Source organism: Aythya ferina (assembly GCF_964211825.1).
Source record: "Aythya ferina genome assembly, chromosome: 4".
Classification (NCBI taxonomy): Eukaryota; Metazoa; Chordata; class Aves; order Anseriformes; family Anatidae; genus Aythya; species Aythya ferina.
Window position 1 is genome coordinate 13,596,747 of NC_140300.1, and position 20,688 is coordinate 13,617,434.

At 36.1% G+C, this 20,688-nt stretch overlaps 1 protein-coding gene across 3 annotated transcripts; it reads right to left on the bottom strand.

Moving 5' to 3' along the window:
- Positions 1-1,924: 1,924 nt before the first annotated feature.
- Positions 1,925-20,672, bottom strand: ZBTB49 (zinc finger and BTB domain containing 49). Of its 3 annotated transcripts, none has more exons than XM_084517625.1 (8): positions 20,552-20,672; positions 19,282-19,455; positions 16,041-17,146; positions 10,163-10,209; positions 6,257-6,330; positions 5,507-5,589; positions 5,266-5,427; positions 1,925-3,279 (listed from the first exon to the last, which is right to left on the bottom strand). In XM_084517625.1, exons 2-8 carry the CDS (start codon positions 19,431-19,433, stop codon positions 2,609-2,611), a joined length of 2,295 nt encoding a protein of 764 aa, XP_084373751.1. In that variant the 5' UTR covers positions 19,434-19,455; positions 20,552-20,672; the 3' UTR covers positions 1,925-2,608. The 3 variants fall into 3 exon arrangements, with proteins under 3 accessions (XP_084373751.1, XP_084373750.1, XP_084373752.1); XM_084517624.1 differs by having other exon boundaries at positions 10,163-10,242; XM_084517626.1 differs by lacking the exon at positions 20,552-20,672 and having other exon boundaries at positions 10,163-10,242; positions 16,041-17,133; positions 19,282-19,421.
- Positions 20,673-20,688: the final 16 nt, after the last annotated feature.

Consider the following 20,688-nt stretch of genomic DNA (forward strand, 5'->3'; position numbering starts at 1 on the left):
CTAGACCCTTCACCATCTTTATTACCTTCCATTGGACACTCTAGCAGCTTTGTATCTTTCATAGGAAAGATACTGTAGTGCCCAACACTGCACGCAATACTCAGGGTGAGGCCGCAGCAGCACAGAGTAGAGCATGAGCTCTACTACATATTTACAGCAGCACTCAAAATGCAGTTTTCACTTTAAGTCTTCAGCAACACCATGCTCCTCCAAAAAACTGTGTACAGACACCCAGCACTAGAAAACTGCAACTTCATGCTAGAAGAGCACAAATGTAGCAGCACAGTCTCTGTTTTACACCTGTCCTTCTGTACTGTCTCCACCAAAAACCAATAGAGAAAACAAGACCAGAACCAGACCGAACTAAAAGGTTAGGAGGTTCACGAAATCCAGATTTGTACTCTCCAAGCAACAGGAGCCATGTAGAAAGAGAATTAAAATTCTATTTTCTTCTGGGATAAGTAAATCTTAAAACAGTTTGTGACAAGGGGAGAACTACAGGACTAGTGGTATAAATGCACTACGGGAAGAGAAAGTAAACAAAAAATTCCTAATATGCTCTCCCCAGAGCATCTGAGTGTTTTTTAGCTGGTCTGTTAATGCCATTAAAAAAGTTTTTCATAACATGAAATGATTATTGAGAGAAACTTATCTTTCAAGACTCATACAGAAAAATGTTCTGCCCTCTTTTTTTTTTTTTTTTTTTTTTTTTTTAAAGGAGTGCTATCTCTGGTCAACAATATTAACTTACTCATTTCAATTCAGGTTGAAAGCATGCAAAAAAAGGGAGTCACAAAGCACAAACAAAGGAAGTGAAGACATAAATTAGTGTTAACACAGTAACAAACTGTACAGCTAGTTTTGTATTCCTGAATAAAAAGCAGAGAGATCTTTAACATTTTTTAAAATACTGTATTTACCAGGCTCTGATCTTCCACAGAATGAAAGTCACGGACTGCAAGTCATCTGTGGTCTACACTGCTGTTCTAGAAAAATTAATTTTTGTTCTACCAAGAACTATCCAATGAAAATAGATTTGCATCTTTGTGCTTTAGTGGAAAACAAATTACAACGTCTTTTTCTAATACCATGAAACTGTGACATTACATATTAACTACTAGAGAGTTCCAGCTATCAGATTTACAAAAAACTTGTATATATATTAGCAGAGGAACTGCGTTGTTATGAAAATAGTGGTGATAGTGGTGATCTTTAGTTAGCTGTTGCAATACAATGCAAATCTAGTTTTCAGCCTACAAACTGCTTATTTTCACAACCAAAAATTATAAATAACTAGCTGTTTAGGATTCTATGTGATTTTGTAGTCCCAAATAAACACTGGACTATTTTTCATGCAAGTACAACTCTGAAGTCTTGTAGTGCTATCACATAATACCGGACGTACCCATACTCACAGTTGTCATGCTAGCAGCAAACACAGAGACTTTTGTAGGAAATGAGAAGTATGAACTTCAAACAGACTTTCCAGCCTGTGAATGAACTTCAAAGAGCAGAAGTTTAGTACAGGGATATTTTCATTTCAGAAACTAAATCTAAATAATGTTTTAGAGTAAAACTTGACAACATGCTGCTAAAACTTTCTGATGGGTTGGAAAAAGTCAGACCTGCAAAACTCACATGACCGTAGCAAGCAGTCAAACATGCAGGAACAGATCAATACTGAAAATGAATACAACCAAGCAACAGAGCAGAGAAGGCCTGTAAGCAAAGTTTCTATCCAGTAATAAACTATTAACTCCATTAATTAGCTAATGTTTTACACTAATTCACTGAAATACAAGGCAATCTACTGGTACTTTGACTGCACGTATTTTATATTCCCATTAGCATTGTAAAGACACCTGGAACAGATAGAATTTTCTTATTGAAAAGCTTTCATAAAAAGATGAAACAAAGTGCGCAATTAAGATAAAATGTAAAACAACTTCCCTTTATTCAAATTAAGTTAGCATTTCCTGACCTCGGTCTTCATTGTACAAATAATCATCTGTGCAAAATAGTTTATAAAATACTAAAAAAAATTTTATTGTAAAAAAAATAAAGTTTCTAGATATACAGTTATTTTGCACTATCACAAATATTGTCCAGTATTTAACATTTAATTTTAATACCACAATACTCAAGTCATGTAAACCAACGGTCCTACTGGTAAGAAAGCCACTACTCAAACTCAGGTTCAGCAGGGATTTGTTCAAATGTTTCCCTCTTTTCATATTTACATCCTCATAAAACTCTGACAACCCATTGTTGAATTGCACTCAGAAAGAAACTTGACATTAGGCCATCCTTTCTTCCATTACCAGATTGAAAAACAAAAAAGGCAAATTTTAGCAAATCCTGACAACAGAACAGCTACACAGTGCAGTAACAGAAGAACAAAGATCCCCAAAACTAGATTTGAACTTTGCTGAGAAGCAATGTAAAGGCAGCCTACACTGGGTTCTGGGCATGTGTACCTCGATCTCACAGTACCCAAACTAGTTGGCTTAAAAACTAGCTCAGACCTCTCTACACTGCAGTGTAATCACAACACAGATATATCTATCACATGAAATGCCTCTAAGTTTTGATTCAGTAACCTGAGCCCTCATTGCTCCAATTCACTTTCATTCTGCAAAGTCTTCATAGCTAAACCCCAGAGGGTCATGCTAGAGAAAAACGGTCCTTCAGTATTCTTGTACGCAGCAGATGATGTTCGACTGCCTAGTGGATCATTACAGTGACTGTCCAAAGTAACCATAGAGGGACGAATCATGGAAATATTATCAGCCTGTAAGGGTTCTTCTGCAGAAGATCCATCTACATCTGTATAAGCATATGGTGTTGGTGGCGTTTGCTGTGTCTGAGCTTTTGGGAGTTTAGCAGAATCCACATTCAGTTTCTGTTGGTTTGCTGAGTCATTGTGTTGAATCATTGATCGCAGCTTACAGTAAGAATCTCCAGAATTATCAAATTCAGTTGAATTTGCAGTTGGACGAATGGGAAATTTAACTGAAACTGGTAATAATCTAACAGACATTTCTTGGCTAAAAGTGTCCGAATTCTGAGATTTCTCAAGATCAGAAGTTTCCATCCCTTGAGCAAATTCGTCGAGTGTGTTTGGAGCTTCATCGGTGGCTTTACAATGCATTTTCTTGTGCCGCCGCAGAACAGCAGAGCGAGTGAAGCATTTGTTACAAGTTTCACAAGTATAGGGTTTTTCTCCTGTGTGAGTCCTCACATGTCTACGCAGGTCACCAGAGCCTGCAAAACATTTCCCTACAAGACAGAAGTGTTAATATTACTATTTTGTACTTAACACAAGTACATAAACATATTTTAATTTGAGAAAGGATGAGCTATGGTACACGCCAGTTGTGGTACTTTATCTAGAACGGGTTCAAGCAAGTTCCTTCAATTCGTACAATTCAATTACTTGTTTCTTCTCCTTGATCTGATTTTTGGATTTCCCAGTGCTTTTGTTTTTGTCTCTAGAGACAGGAATATCCATTAGTATTTGAAAGCTGTGAGTGCCCTCGATTTGTATCAATCTTTGTGGAAGAAAAAAAAAAAAAAAGTAAAATAAAAAGATCAATCAAATTCCTCTGTCTCGTAAAACAGCATGCTGACAAGCTTCTAATTGTATTCTTCCAGTGAGAACTGCATCATAGAAAGTAATGATTTGTTCATTAGAGAGGAACTACTCTTATAGTGCTTTTTTGTAAACAGTGAGCTAACATATTGCAGCAGACCATTTTTTTTTTTAATATTCTATCCAGAGAATGTGTCAAAGCTAACTTTTTATTGCTGTAAATGTTAAAATATAACTAAATAGTTAGCTGTTTGCCAGTTTTCAGAACCACAGGCTCAAATATACACTATTACCACATTGTAATGAAAAAAGTGACTGGGGCCAAACCAAGGCAAAGTGCAGAAGTGCAACAGAAAAAGAAAGCATTAATTTCCAGAATATGATTCAGACACCTCATGTTCTTTAGGAGAACAGAAATAATTTCATACCTCTTTGTGATTTTACCTCACTTTAGCTATGTTAAAGATTATGTTGTTCTGTATGGACAGATACCAACTAAAACAAACAGTATTATCTGAAAGCCCAGTAAAATTACAGTCTCAGTTTTTGGTATATTTTTCATTCTACTGCCTGGATATCTCCTCAAAAAAGCCATTAAACAGTAAAAGTAAGATTACAAATTACTGCAGAAGTACATGTGGAATTTGAGTGAATTTAATGTGAATGAATGACTTAACACTTGATCACGTCTTTGCACAATTCTTGCTCTCAGTACAAGATGACCTGGCTAGAACTGAAAAATGATCAAAAGCCCACTATAAGACAAGATGAAAATAAATTTGTTTTAATGACAGTAAAGCAAATCTTTGTTTATACTTTCATATCCTGAGTGTCTTTATTTCCTCTCTCTGATGCAAGATCTAATAATTATAGATTTTGTTGTTGCCTCAAGACATTACAAATAAAACATACTGCAGTTGGATATTATCATATGGTAAGTACCTTCCTCCAAAGCTGTTTCCTCAGAAAGTAGATGAAATTATACCAAAATAGCGCTTAGGGGCAGAAAAGTAAGTACTATGCAGGATACTAAGTAACACAGAGATACAGATACTCAATGAAATTTCTGAAAACTATGTTATACTAGGATGAATCACTGATCAAACAGCAATTTGCAGACCACTTGGAAGCATAACCCATCTAGCAGAGTTTGAAAACGGATATTCTGTGGTATGAAGCATTGATCAAGTTTTGATTTTATTCCAGAGGTTGAAGCAAAGTAGTAAAACACTCCTAACAACTCTTTTGGTCTAATGCAGCTCAATCTCAACAGTACCCAACTAGGAAAAAAAAGAAAAAAGGAAGAAAGAAAAGAAGAAGATTCCACTAACAGACAAGTGATTCTAAACCTACCTTTCTAGCAGAAAATAAAGAGTGTTTTGAAGCAGCAAGTATCAGCGTTCCTATAGCAAACAGATACATATTGATTCCTTATTTCCTTTCTGGATTCTTCAATTGAAAATCATTTCTGAACTTACTTACAACAGCTAAAACAGTTTGATCCCCAAAAAGATAAACTATGAAGGATGCAAAACAGAAAATTTTGTTAAAAACCTTCATAACCTCGTATATGAATTTAAAATTGTTTTGGTTAATTGTTGTTCTGCTGACATAGCCTATTTCCCTTATTTAAAAAGCAAAGACATGCCAAGACTATGCAGATTAAGTCTTACCACATGCCGAACAGCTGTATGGTCTCTCTCCCGTATGCCTAATTCGGTGCTTTACTAATTTTCGTTGCATGTTGAATGACTTCCCACATTCATCACAGGTGAATACTTTATCTGCTGTATGAGTCTTTTTGTGCTCCTTTAAATTACTGAAGTTGCTGAATCCTAGAAAAATGTGACAGACACAGATTAAAATGACTCCTCACGTTTCAATTTAAACAAACAAACAAACTTAGAGGCATACCTCTGCCACAGATATCACACAGATGAGGCTTCTCTCCAGAATGAATAATAATGTGACGCTGAACATCACCAGAAGCAGCAAATCTGTAACATAACATGGAAACGCAATTACTGTCTTTATAAGAACCCTTACTCTCCTTATTGAGTATCAAATGGAAATTAACTATGAATATCTGATGTTCTGAACAAGGATTAAAATCTAAAACACATATACCCAAATGTTAAAAGACAAAACAAAAAATAGCAATCATTTTGAAGCTGGTAATGTCTATTTAAATTTATAATAGGAAAAAAACACCTCTTCACCTTTTTTCTTCTTGAACATAGTTTAAGTACTAATGCTATTCCTAAATTAGTGTATTTTGTCACCTGTTAGCAGAAGGCAGAAATATTTAATACTTCACTTAAATCTGTCAAGTTTCCCATACTGCATAGTTCTCAGAAAATGGACAAAAACGTAAACAATATGACCAAATAATGAAAACAAATACACAACAGTATAACTTTAATGAAAGATAATATATAAAAAAACAAAGACCACAGACTATGTATGTATGACACATTTATCTTATTGAGACTTGCAAGAAGATACTTGCAAATATTATGTATGTTAATATTTAAACTCAATGTCTTCTAGACAAAATTCAGCAGCACACTGCCCTAGCTCTTGTCCCTTAGTTTAGCATGATGATGAAAGAAAACAATCGACTTCTAACATGGTAACTTTACCAGGATGAACAATTCTACTCACCTTTTCCCACAGATCTCACAAATGTATGGCTTTTCACCAGAATGTCGACGTAAATGTGTCTGCAGATTACCTGCCTGAAAGGGACAGTAATTTAAGCATTTAAATTTAACTAATCTGTTGTTGTATGCAGATAAAAACTTAATGACGGTAACTACAAGACTGGCTTTTTATTCTTAATTCTGAAGCAGTTAATACTACAATGCATGTAGAAACTCAAGCAGTAAAGATAGACTACAATGTACTCCAATTACAAATTGCTTATGTATGCAATTATACATCGACAAGAACAGGAGAAAAAAAAAGCCTGGAATCAAACACTCAGGAAAAAAGAAAAACCTGTAGTTGAAAACAGATCCAATTATAAATGAAAATGACACTATCTAGATTGCAGTCAAGAAGAAAACTTACTAGTGATATGGTTCATGTTAGTCTCATTTTCCCTGTCCTACAAACAATATACTGTTACATCGGGACGTCTGAATTCACCTACCAGAAGGTTAAAAAGAAAAGAAAAAGGGTAAACATTTTGCTATCCATAAAACACTCACAGCTAAGTGCTCCAAAGCCATAAATATTTACTCATATCAGAAGATAATGGAACATGAAGTACAGAAATCAACAAATAGGATTACTTGTAACTTATTTTCATTACACTTCTTTCTTTTCCCAATCCTGTAAAAATCATGCTAGCTTGCAGGCAAGCCAGGCAATGACAATTACACAAAACCATCCTACTAATGGCGTTTTTAATAAACCACTAGTGCTTCAGAACAGCTGCTCCATTGAGAATCCAGTTCTTAAGGCAAAAAATACAGCCAGTCTGGATAGAGAAGCTACAGATGTTCCACAAAAAACTGCACACTATCCCAGGGTCAGTTCTTAACACTTCTGTTCCCTCTGATGGATAACTGCTTAGTTTTATCTAAGTACACTGAAGGAATATTAGGTCTCTTCTATCAGAAAGATGGGGACGCAAAGATTATCACATCCTCCTTAGTCACAGTAAGGCAACAAAAATGGGACCCTTCAGTAATTTCTCCTAACTCCTTTAGATATAAATTACCTTTAACGATCAATGACTGTAATCACAGGTTATGATATACCAAAACTAAATTATTGCAGACACAGACACAAAATAATATTAAATGAATCAGTCTGTACACAGAAAGCTTTCTGTAACCCCCATAAGGTTTTTCAGATAGCTGACTGAACCACTGTCCTCTATGGCCACACTTTACAACACTGAAATTGATTCAAAAAGAGGCACTGGGTACCTATTTCTGTGGGAGATGATGGACTGAACTGACTTCTCCATGGAATAAAGTGTTTTTTTTTGTAAAGACTTTGTGTTGCAAAGACTGAGGATTTATGCAGAAGTGCATTCGAGAGCAACATACGAGAGACAGAACCTTTACCTCCATCCATGCCACAAAAGAAAACATATCAAATGCATTTGTTATTCTCGATTAGGAGAGAATGTGAATTTGAAGTGCAACACTTATTCTGAAATACCTCCCATACAGACATTTTTAGTTTAGAATAATAGCATTCTACAGAAAGTAGCAAGCAGATTTATTTCTTTATTATAATCCTCTGTCACTTCTTCCTAATGAGGGTATGAGCTTGTTATTAACTGCTCTGAGATACTCAAAAAAAAAAAAAAAAGAAATAAATACATTAGTAACCTTCCTAAGCTTGTAATGTTGCACACAGCCTTAGTTATAGCATAACATGCCAGACAAATAAAAAAAACATAAGAGGACTTTTGCAAGCTTTTCAGTGAAGGAAAATAAATATTCAGAATAATCATCTTACTGACACTGGTTGCACACCATTCCTCATAAGTGCAGAGACCAGACAGATATACTAGACTTACTCTATTTGCAATTGGCATGTGTTTAGAAAGCAGCTACTGCCTTTCAGCCCCCTGAAGAGGCTCTGCAGCAGAAGGCAGTTGGGAGGTAAGGCATGACGTCCTGGTCACTAGTAAGAGGAGACCAGAGTCTGCGTACTAGCAGGGAAAGATGCAGACTTTGAAGTACAAAAGAACCCTTTTTCTCCTAAAATAATTTACTGTTACTTGTCCCAGACTATGAGTTCCTGTTTCAGTTTTCTCTGCTTTCTTCATTTTCTCTTTCACGTTGCATTGAGTGGAACATCAGTAAAATTCATCAGGAGCTGACATACTCGGCATAACAACTGTGTTGTCTCCAAAGCACAGAACATGAAAGCTTAAATAAGAAAAGTGTTACTACTTCTGTGCCTGTAGGCTGAGAAGTTTAACACAGCCCAAGATCAGAGATGGTCATTTCAGTAAAAAATAGATAGCAATTATCCTCAAATCTTACTTTCTGGTCTCGCTTATTTGCACAATTCAGAAGCAAGAAGTATGCAAGTTCCCATCTGTATACTCAAGTTCTGAGTACACTCACAAGTGTGTAAGTTCCCATTTATGATGTGAGATAGAAGTGCAATACACAAGCTGAATGCCATGGCTCATGTTCTGGAAAAATATCGCACATCACCACGTATCTATCCATACCTTCAGACAAGTGAGGTTAACAGGGAGGGGAGAGAAACTGTTTAAGAGTGTTTAATTAAAAAGTGGAAATTTCCTTTTTTTTTTTCTTTTCTTTATTAAATAGGAGCAATGCAATGTATGTTGCATGAGGAGTCTGTCCTACCTGTCATACACCTGCATACAAGAAGCTTTTTTATTCCCTCTTCCCCCCACAGTATGATCTAGAGTACAGAACACGACTCCATTTTCCAAAAGTACTTTTAATGGAATTTGGAAATACCCACTATTTTTCTTTTAGTAACTACTAGTTCAATCCATCAAAGTGAATGAAAAAGCTTTTTCTCTGGCTAACAAGCAGACCCAGTTTTGCTCAAATGGCTTGATAATCACAATGAAACAGTATTGCTCACTGGATGCAGCATTATATCCCTGTTATACCCCACTGAGGTGGAGTGTGCAACTGCATCAGATTCACGGGCCAAAGAAACCCCACAAGTGGACTACAAAATTGGAGCAAGAGACACATAAGCACTGGGGGGTGAGTGGACAAAGATTCTACAGGTCTAATCCTTAAACCAGGACACATAAAACCAAGATTTATTAGATGATATTTGTTATGCTATCTTAGTATAAAAATATGCACCTGTCTACTGCCTCCCATACTTAGGTGTAAATATTCCAAACAAGAAAATAGAAAAGGAATAGAAATTTTGGAAACGCAAGACAACTAGGGACCAAAATTTTAGAAATACAAACAAACTGCTGTACTCAGAACAGCACGCAATGAAGGGCAAAATAAGAGGGCTAAAGTTTAGGCCCCGTATATGAATAGGGAACTCCACGAGAATTTTCTTAAAAATCCTGAGTTTTGTAACTTCAGACAGACCCTGCTGTACTTAATTATAGAGAAAATGGAGCTCAGTTATATGGATGCCATTTTTTTTTTTTTATCTGACTAAAAAAAACTGCTTATTTTTTGCCATTTACAAAGATGAAATTACCATGAATACAACACATACAAAATTCTATTTTTTTTTTAAACACTGATGAAAATTCAGAATACATTCCTAAGTATAAGGCAATAGGACAGTGAGAATGAAAGTGCTCTTTTAAATCAGTTGTGACTCCATGCCTAAACACTCATTTGAAGACAAAATACATAACAAACATCTACTGAGAGCAGACAGAATCAAAGGTACAAAACATGTAAAAGAAATCTAAAACATTTAATGTGTTATTTTCATATAAGTTGTTTTAATATTTTACCCCTGAAGTTAAGTCTCTCTGAGCAAAACTTACTAATCTATGGACATGTTTATTTTTAAAATCAATACACAGATGCATTTCAATTTCAAGTGTAATACCATAATATAAAATATTCCCACCTGTGAGAAGTGTTTCCCACAAATGTTACATTCAAAAGGTTTTTCACCTAAAAGGAGAAGAAACATAGAACTTCTAATAGCTGCAAGAGAACACAAATCCTTTAAATTGGTACACTTCCTTTAAACACATATAATGTAAAAATAAGAATATCCCCGAAAGGACACTTACCCATATATTTAAGGGGAAACTTAAGAGGGGAGTACAGCATTAACCATTGAGCTTTTAAGGCAAACTTGCTCAGAAACAGAATTTATTTTTCAAAAATAAGTAGAAGAATTTTGATATGAATGGGAGTGCTACATATTATTATTAATTCCTTTTTTTCCCCCACATGAAAGGAGTGCCATACCTGCTGGAACAGAACAGATGACAGGGTCCTACTACAACAACAAAAAAATTTACAGAATACACCAGTCCTTCCACTTATACTCACAAAGGCCCTCTCTTAAAAAGAATATGGAATGCAGAGAAGCTAATTTCTGTTTTCTCCACTCAAAGGGTACCATACATCTCTGATCAGCATGTAGCCATTCACTCCCAGCAAACACACTTGTCTTCAAGCTCTCAATCTGCGTAGGAGTATAAGAAAATTAACCCAAATATTTTGCTTTAAAATTCTGAATTTATTCATCTAAAAATTGTATTTTTGAATCTCCAAAAAATTTAGCTTTGAGTAACGTTAGTAAAAAGCTAGTGCAGCCCACTTTAGCACTTGAAAATAACTTGATGCTCAATCTAGAGTGCTACAGTACTATTGTTGTTAGTCAGAAACAAAAATCTAATTACTTTTTATCCCCTAGAGTATTTCGTAAGTATTTCTTCCCTGCATAGTTTGTGTTTTTTACAGTTGATAAAAATCTCTACACATCTTCAGGAATTTTCAAAGAAAATAATAATGCTCAAATAACATTGAATTCAATGACAGTCAGACTTCTAGTGATATTTTCATGAGTCTAACTGTACTTTAAAAGCACATCTGTAACCTGGCCCACAGATACAAGGAAACTAAAGAATTAGTATAAATCACCATGCTTTAGATGCAGATGTTTCCAGAGGGAAAAACAGATTTTACACTTTGTTTCATTCTTTGTAATAAATAAAAATCTTTAGATTTTGAGTCATTTATTTTAATAATCATTCTCCTGATTTTACAGAGCACCTCTTGGCCATGGCCTTATTTTTGAGCAGGTATTCACTACATCACCATTCTTGCTCCACCCTCATTAGGAGCATCATCTGCAATATCCAGGTGTTGAAGTTCCATTTTCCATCTCTGCTGCCAAATAAAGGTGATGCTGTTTCAGCATCATTCAGGATCAGGGATCAAATGCAATTATCTTAGATGTTAAACCACTGAGTCAACATAGTTATATGGCTTCACAAACAGGCAGCAGTCTTCCAGTTACTCTGCCAATTTAAGGCTAAATTTACTTTTTCTAAGTATTGATGAATCGAAAACTTCAATTTCAATAAAGCTTTTATTCAATTAAAGTTAAAAATTAAGAAACCAATAAATCAACTCTAAAGAATACAGAGGCTTGATTTCAATATGTCTCTAAATACTCAAAACACTAAAAGTTCTGGCACTGACAGCACAAATATACATGAAACCAACAGGAAGCCAGAACTGTGGCAACTGGGAAAGCTTCTGACAACCAGTTCTGACAACCACAGAGGCGTTGCAGTAATTTGGAATGGAAGACAAAAAACTATAGTGGCAACTTCTGCAGAAATTACCTACAGCAAAAAGCTAATGTTGACACAAAAGATGTCAACTGAACAGAAATCCACCCTAAAATACCTGGAAGGGGAAGGATAAAATTCAAGACTCAAATTGTTCACAGTGGTTGTTGTAGGCTGCATGCAATCTCATTAAAACTGTACTCTCTGTTTCAAATAATTAGTTTTTTTTTAACCCCTGATGATGAAAGATAAAGTAATTTTTAAAAGTTTGTAAAAAAACAATCCAATTAGATTTTGGAGAACAGGTCTGTGCTCGCATAAAACTGCAAACAACCAAGTAGCCTATTGCAAGATGAATCCCAGCAGAAATACTAAATTACTCAGAGTATTGCAGCAATGCAAGGTAATGCATTCTAACTGCTTCCCAGGCTTTATTAGGAAGAGTGCAGCTAGCAAGCTGAAGATGATTCTCCTCTACGTGTCACTGGTGAGACCATACCTTAAGAAGAGAAAGCTAACAGGAAATCATACTTCTGTCTACGATCATCTAATGGGAAGGCTGATGGAACCATATTCTTCCTGAAGCTACACAGTGATGAGACAAGGGGCAACAGACATGAGTTAGATCAGTAGATAATAGGAAAAAACTTTTACCCTATGAGGATGGTGAAACACTCAAACAAGTTTCCTGGAGAGGCTGTGGACAATCTCTGTCCTTGTAGATATTACAAAACAACCCAATCTGATTTGACAACCCAAATCTCTGCTTTGAGCAGAGAGTTGGAATAGATGACCTCCAGAGTTTCCTTTCAACCTAAATTATTCTATGACTGTCATTAAATTCCAAAAGGAAAACCTTATCTGAGATCAACACTGATCTTCTAAAATAACACTGTTGGATCAAAAGCAATAGAGATTTTTTTTGTGCATTAAAAAAAAAAAGTACCTTAACTACAATTATAATGATGCTTAAACGAATATCCAGGAGACTAAGGTACTAAACCTTTAGACTGCTTTGTATTTTCTATCTTCTGTTGCATCCTTCTTGTTCAACACTGCAAGAAGAAATGATAAAGTACACAGTAGTAGGATCAGTGCAGCAGTATATCAGCTCCAGAGAAGAAAGGCATGAAGGCAGCGGTGTTCCTCAAGTCCTCAAGAGATCATAAAGATGAGGAGCAGGACCCGCTAATGCATGGAGTGCTGGCAGCTTGCTCTAGCCAAGCTCAGAATGAAAACACTGAGGATCAACACTGAGGATCAACAGTATGTTACATGACAGTTAACTCCGCTCCTGTTTTTTTCAATCCTGACAATTTATTTTTTTAAAACGAGATATTTCCTGAAAATATTTTTAAAAAATAATAATCACTTTTTACTGGATAGGCGTGAAGTGCTTATTTGCTTCCTTTTTTTCCAGACAGGTTCTGCCACTGAGGCCAATCTAATTAAAACAAATTACAATACTCAATCAAGTCAAAGCCAATCTTGTAAGTAAATCCAATAATCTCTATTTAAAGATTCCTTTAAATGGCCATTAGCAATACAATTAAAACAGCTACTCAGCCCAATACAATGCCTTGTGTTGAACACATTATGCTTGTGCTTTGTGTAAACAATTCATCAATGCAACCATACGAACATGTCAATTCTTTAGTAATCCTAGTTCTCAGGGACAGGGAATTTCACATGTGCTTTCTTGACAACTAGGCCACTACAGCACTTACGTTGAAAAAGTTGTCATTTGTGGGTTAAAACATAACTTCCCGTTGTGAAAAACCCTTTTTAGTAACTTACTTTAGTAACTTAGTTACTTTAGTAACTTAATTCCATTATCAAAGCCAGATATGAAGGACTTTCAGTATGAACTATAATACTTAAGTGCTTGCTTGCCCTCAGTTCTAGAAAAGATACATTTTAAAATAAAATTGATCAGATGACAGTTTGTGATATTTAGCTGTGCTTTCTGAGGTGGAATATGGATAGAAATGGCTCTGAGGATATACTTACATTAATACTTAACTAGCAGTGTACTTATTAATGAAGCTGATGTGCCCTGTACCTTCAGCTATACATCCTTCCTATGCTAACATCCTACTCAATGTCTGCTTTGATTTCCCAAGTATTCTTTTCACACTAGCTGGTATTTAAAAACAAAGTACCACGACCCCAGAAAAACAGGTAAGCAAACAGGCATGTTTATTTATATTCTTTCAATAATTTTTCATCCTTCTTTGATGTGATTATTATTTATTAAACTTATGTTCTTAAACTTTATCAGCTTAGCACACGTACTGAAGAATGTTAATGCTACGTTAAGGAGTATTCAAGTTTGGAACTTTTGGAAAACTATGGGAAGAACACAGTGCATTAAAAACTGCATGGAATTCCTGAATCTAATATAAACACATACTAGTAGAGAGGACAGCAGCAACAAAATCAAGTCTAGGATCACTTTTCTTACATGGTGCGTTGTGTGGAACGTAACAACATCCACTAGAGCTCAAGTGAAGTGGAAGCAGGTGTAAATGCACAGAAGTCAAAAAAGAAGAAATGAGTATCAACACAAATAACCTTGCAAAGTTACTGCAATCCTTTTCCTCTTTTTCCATTTCCTACACTGGTAAGCATTTGCTGATCACTGCATCTATAGAAGTCAAAATTTTAAAACACTCATAGCAGGAGTCCTAGTCTATTTGCTATATGAAGTTTAGTACCCGGTCCACTCCTTTAACCTTTAAGTTACAATAAATACATGAAGTTCATAGTTTACTTTACCCCTTCTAAAGTTATTTCAAATGGTTTACCAGACTTGGCATCATACAATAATTAAGTCTATCACTCAGGCAACAAACTCTTAAAAAGGCAAGTAGTCTAATGGGCACCAGATTGATGAAATCCAGTTTCCTTCCAGTGATTAAGATGTCTTAAGGAAGTGCAAATTATAACAGGCTTCTCCCATGTTCATTCTCTACCATAAACTCACATTTTACCAACTTCAGAGTTTCTCCCTCAGTTGGGACTTCTCTAGATGCTCTGTCTTCTATCTGACCACCTACTTTCGTGAAATTTGTACGATATTAAAACATACCTGATGATGTAAGTTCAAATTAAAATATACAAGGCAAAGAGAATACAGAGGTAAAAGACACGCAACCGTGTCACAGGAGACCAAATTAAAACAATAATACCAGTAATGTGAACATACAGAAAGTCAAATATAATGAGTGAAAACTTCAGGAATCAGTGCAAACTGTTCTTATTTTCTGGAATGATTTTTCTACTACTCACATGGATAAATAAATTCTTAATGCTAAGGCTCAATTAACAAAATGAATTAATGTCTGTTACGAGGGACTCACATCTGCTATCAAAGTAACAATACGTGCATCATTTGAAAAGTGTTATTTATCTGGTAAGACCAGGAGAGATACATTTGTATATTTATTATAGGGAAAAAAGAAGGATAGAAGTATTCAACAGGTTAATCAGGAACAATGCCATCTCAAAAACATGAAACCAATGGTGTTACTTGACTAAAGGTATTATTAAAAAAAATACTTTTTATGAAAAACAAAGCTAAAGTTGTAGAAATATAGAACATGCTGGTTAAATTGAAAAGACAAATTACTTAATTCAAAATTAGACTGGGTCTTGTTTTTCACTAGAATAAAAAGATACTTAAATCTGTGCTAGGTTTAAAAACAGCATTACCTATAAGTATTGAGAACAAAGTAAATTTAATCCCATTTACTCCACAGCCTATTTTTGCATCACTCTCTAAATGAACATCATGAAAATTGTTAATACTAGGAAAAAATATAAACTAAATAATATATTTAACAGGTCAAAAAGAAATGACCACCAAGCTCTTATCACTTCTGGTTCACAATGAATATATGATGAGAGAGAACTGTGGTTTTCAAGAACACTTATGTTTTCTTCTATCCATTTCCATTTTTTGTTGTTATCTGCCTTGGACTTCTGAACAATCTGACAAACTGACTAGAAATGCCTCTTTTAAACGCATGTCAAAAATTAAATTTTCATTGAAATATCACACAATGTTCCTCGAAATAGGACTCTAAAAGCTAAAACTATAAATAAAAGCTATCTTACTATATCCGCTCTAGTTTTATTTAATCTCATCAATTGAAATATTTGGTCTGCAGACCAAGTTATTGATTACTGTACCTGTATGAGACCTTTTATGAAGTTCCAAATTGCTTGGGTGTTTGAAAGCCTTCCCACATAATTCACAAGTATACTGTCTCTGTGACTGAAGAGTCTGAGATTGGCCTTCTTGTTCCAAAGGCCCTTGAGATCTTTCAATTTCAACAGTTTGTTCAAAATTCTCAGAATTCACCAAGTCTTCAGCTTCTTTTTCTTCAGTAACTCTGACATTTGTCACATCCACGGTACTTTCATTTACAGATTCATTTACTCTTGTTATTCTACTGTCATCACTTTTAGGCTCAGGAGGGTGTTCTGCAGATTTCTGAGATCTCAGAAAATTTAACTTTTTGAGATGCACTGCCTTTTTCAGCCGCATCTGTTTGTTGGGCTGCAAAAGCGTGCTGTCTGCATCTTGATCTGGAGCTGCTTCATTCAAGGACTGAACCAGAAAGTTTGATGGTAAGTGATCTGAGGTGTCCAGAATACATTCAGAGTGACTGACAGCACAAGAATTATTCTCTGCTGTGTTTATTTCTGTAGATGTGTTGTAAGAAAAGGATTGTTCTGTTACCCTCTCCTGATTAGAGCAAGCATTTTGCTTATAGAACTGTTTGCTGTAAAAGTTGCGTAGTTTATAATAGTAACTTGGTTGCTTAAATGGGAGCTCTGTGCAGTTGCCATCTAAGGAGTCAGGTGACTGTTTCTGTACATCACCTGAGGGTGCATGAAGATTAACAGACTGCGATGCATGAGAATGGTGGTCAGCCAAGACTTTACTAGCTTGCGTGTCAGATGAGCATTCATGTAACAGGTTTGTTCCATAACTGTCACTGGCACAACCAGTATCTGCACTCAAAGTGTTCTGCAGAGAAAATACACTACTACAAGGCATGCTGGCTGATTGCTCTACAGCTGTAGAAGATTTTAAAAAGGTGTGGCAAATATTCAACACATTTTGCACTTGAAGACACTGTGCAATATCCAACATAGCTTGTACGTTGTCCTGACTAAGATCCAGATGAGAGGTGTACATGAAGTCCAAGATCTGGCCTATTCCACCTACGTTTTTAATGTCCAAATGAAAGACATCATTCTTCTGGCCTGAAGAATTCTGAAAAAGGGTCCTGATAAAATAAGGCAAATACTCAAACACACAAATAATTTAAAAACACTTTTATGAAAATATATATACACACATACACTTCCAACAGACTGCCTAAGGATCAAAAACTTACACTAGATGGTCTTACCTACACTGTTGTGTTTTTGCACATGAACTTTTCAAAACTGCTTGAATATGTTGAATATTATTACCCCTATACAATTACACTTAAAGTAGAAATCAAAGCAGAAGATCCTTTAAAAATTTTTGCCTATTTTTTTTAATGTGTTGAAAACACACCCTATATTTGCAGTTCCTTATCCAATGTTATTTAAATATTAGAAGCAGTCGTGTATTTGTGGACTGTTTGCAAAAGTTGATTGACCCAGAACAATGCTTCCCCTTCCATCATGGCAATTTGCTAGTAAAAAGGAGAAGACGGACCTCAAAGTCAGCAAAATTATTCTGACAGCCGAGCTTGTCCATCAACCACTACCAGTGAACCTTACTAAAAACTGGTTGTTCTTTTTCAGCAAGTAAACATGGATGGTAACAGTAAATAAGAGGATGGCATTATTTTCAATTCTTTTTGTCATATCACCCCCAGAGTATTTTTTACTGGTACTGAACAAGAGCCAAGTAAAAGAAAAATGAAGAATATAGGTATGTGAGCCTAAAACAGTAGCCCAACCATTCCCCACTGAATCATCACTGTACCCTTAAAGTGTCTGAATTCATGAGACTTCTATTTGATGTAAAGTATTCTCACATCAGAGCTGTAGATCTTAATATGCATAACTAATTCTAGACTGACTTTGTACTCTGTCTCATTCAGGAACTTCATGCTCTTCTGTTCAAATCCCCAGTTTCTAACCTAATAATTCCACAGTAGATGATGATACACACACACACACTTATATGTATGTACATGTATATATGTGTATATATATGATGTATATGGGGTCGGGTCATTCCTACGTAGATAGCCTGCTACACCAGGAAATACCTTGAATTTCAAGATCCCTCTGCATGGGTTTAACTCTCAAATTAGGTTTGTTGAAAGCTAGGCATAATACCAATAAGCAGTGAAGCTTAAGCAAATTAGAGCCTAGGCTTAAACTTCAGAAAAGCAGTTTCAGGTGCATCCCTGCAACTTATCCTATCCTCATACTTACACGCTACTCTGAATTAAGTATCTGCATCCAAATTTTTCATAAATCCGGCTCATATTATCTAAATTAAAACCAGAACTATAATAAGCAGATCTGGGTCGAGAGTCTAACTGAATTAACCACTTATATCCTACCGAATTTGAGATGGAATTGAGTGCCTAGCTCTCTTTGACTACTTTAAAAATTTAGTCTTTGGGCACAATTCCACATCATCATCAGGATTACAACACTACTGCAGAAAAAGCTGTTGTTCTTTTTTTCCCTGTTCATAATATATGAAATAATTTTCTTCTATAAGCATCAGTTGTCAAGGTTTTGAGATGCTTCAAGAAGCAAAGTCAAAAAAGCCATATCAAACAGCTTACTCATAAATAAACACTAAATTGGGTGAACCAGCATCCCTTGAAATTTTGGAGGTCAATGGGAGGGCCATAGGAACAGGAAGGAAACCTGTGACATTGCTTCGTGAGCCACCTGCATAAGATACAGACATTGTGTCTCTGATAATGTGTTCTATGTAGAGGTTCAATAGTTATGTATCCACTCAAACTTTATTTCAGACTCTACCAAACAGAAATGGATGATGTGAATCGTTTCACCCGTTATATCCCTTATCTGTCTCTGCTCGTGTTCAGTACTACACTCCTTGTAAACAGTTATATTTTTATACTGAATTACTGTTTGCAGGCCTCTGCCAAGAATCCATTATATGAAGCACTGTAAGCCAGTAATGAACAAGAAAGTTCTGAACTCAGTGTAATAGTTAATTACATACACCCAGAAAATAAATTAGGATGGTCACAGTTTTTAATTAGATGTAATACATGATACAGATTTATCTCTGGACAAACAGTTTAACTTTTTACCTGCCCCTCTAATAGTTACATTGTCTAGAACTACCAGAAAAAAAAGTACCTTCTCAGAGAAAACCTCAAATAACAGCACTTAGTTCACTTTTTTAATAGAAGAATTTTCTACCACATACCTGAAATATTGACTGAAAGCAGCTAATACATTTTTGTGTGCTTTGAAGCAGACACCTTTTACCACCAACATGCAGTCACAGAGAAGACCCTGAATGCGCTGTTCATGGAGCTGCTGGAGAAGATGACAACTATGGCTAGCAACAGTGTCCATGCTAGAAAATCACTTACATTACCTACAATGAAATAAAATGCTAAGATGAATTTTAAATACCAAACTTTCAAAATGAATTTAGAATATGAAGAACATTTTCACAACTTTTAGCTCCCGAAGGAAACAGCTTTTTACAGTCTGGGCAGGTCTAAACTGGACAGTTTAAACTGCCACATGAGCTCTAAACACATTTGTCTGTTTAAAGATGAGTCATAATATTGTTCACCAGTACAAATCAACAGTATATATATGAAATATTTATTTTAATGATTTTTTTTTATGATAAGCTTCTGCAAAAACGTGCTAGCGGTGCTGCCAATAAACAGAACTCTATAACCACAGAACAAGTAATTTACACAACTTTGATGGGAAGGTTCTAAGGTAAAAACATACCAGACCTAAAACCACAGTAGTATTTGTAGAGGATAACCTCAGTTACTTCATCCTTAACCTGAACATGGGGGAACTCTGTAGCAGCACTGTTTGTATCATACTCCCTGCTGTTGTAGCTAGACCCAGTGCCCACAAATCTGATTCATTAGACAAGTTAGCATGGTAATTATTTAATTTAATAAAATGTAAAGTCTCTTAAGAGTCACTTTTTTAATAGGTTGAAGAGAAAACAAGTAACATTATTCCCCTATAGTACATTTATACTGGATTCTACGCTTCCTTTTTTTGGAAGCAAGATGAAACTCCCTCCCAACACACTTGTGAATACGAAAGGACACCTGCAGGCCAGTCTTCTAATTAATAAATGAAGCAGAAAAACCACATCGGTTTAAACTGGAGAAGTGGTTGCCCTCATTCTCAACTCTGATGAGCACCGCTGGCTCCAACATTTTTATTTACTGTTATACCGTGCTTCTTTTTCTCCTGTCACATTAAAGCGGGTTAGTGTGTCGGGCTTTCCTTTCTCCCTCCTATTTAATCATGCCTTTCAGCAGGCTTTAAAATAAATAAACTAACAAACAAACCAAACCCGCTTTCCAGCACACCGCCTCAGCCGTGCACGTCCCCACCCGGGGGGCACCCAGCGCCACCCGCCAGCTCTGAGGCGCAGCCCCCAGGCTCCCCTCAGCCCCGAGGCGACGGAGCCGGCCCTGCCCTGCTCTTACCGGCTCCGGCCACCACCCAGCTCCATCCCAGCGCCAGCCCCGGCCTCTTCCGCCGCCGCTCTTTCCGCTTCCTCCCCGGCGGAGGCTCGGAGGAGCGGGGCGGAGGGAGCCGAGGGCCGCCCCCGGCGCAGGCGCGG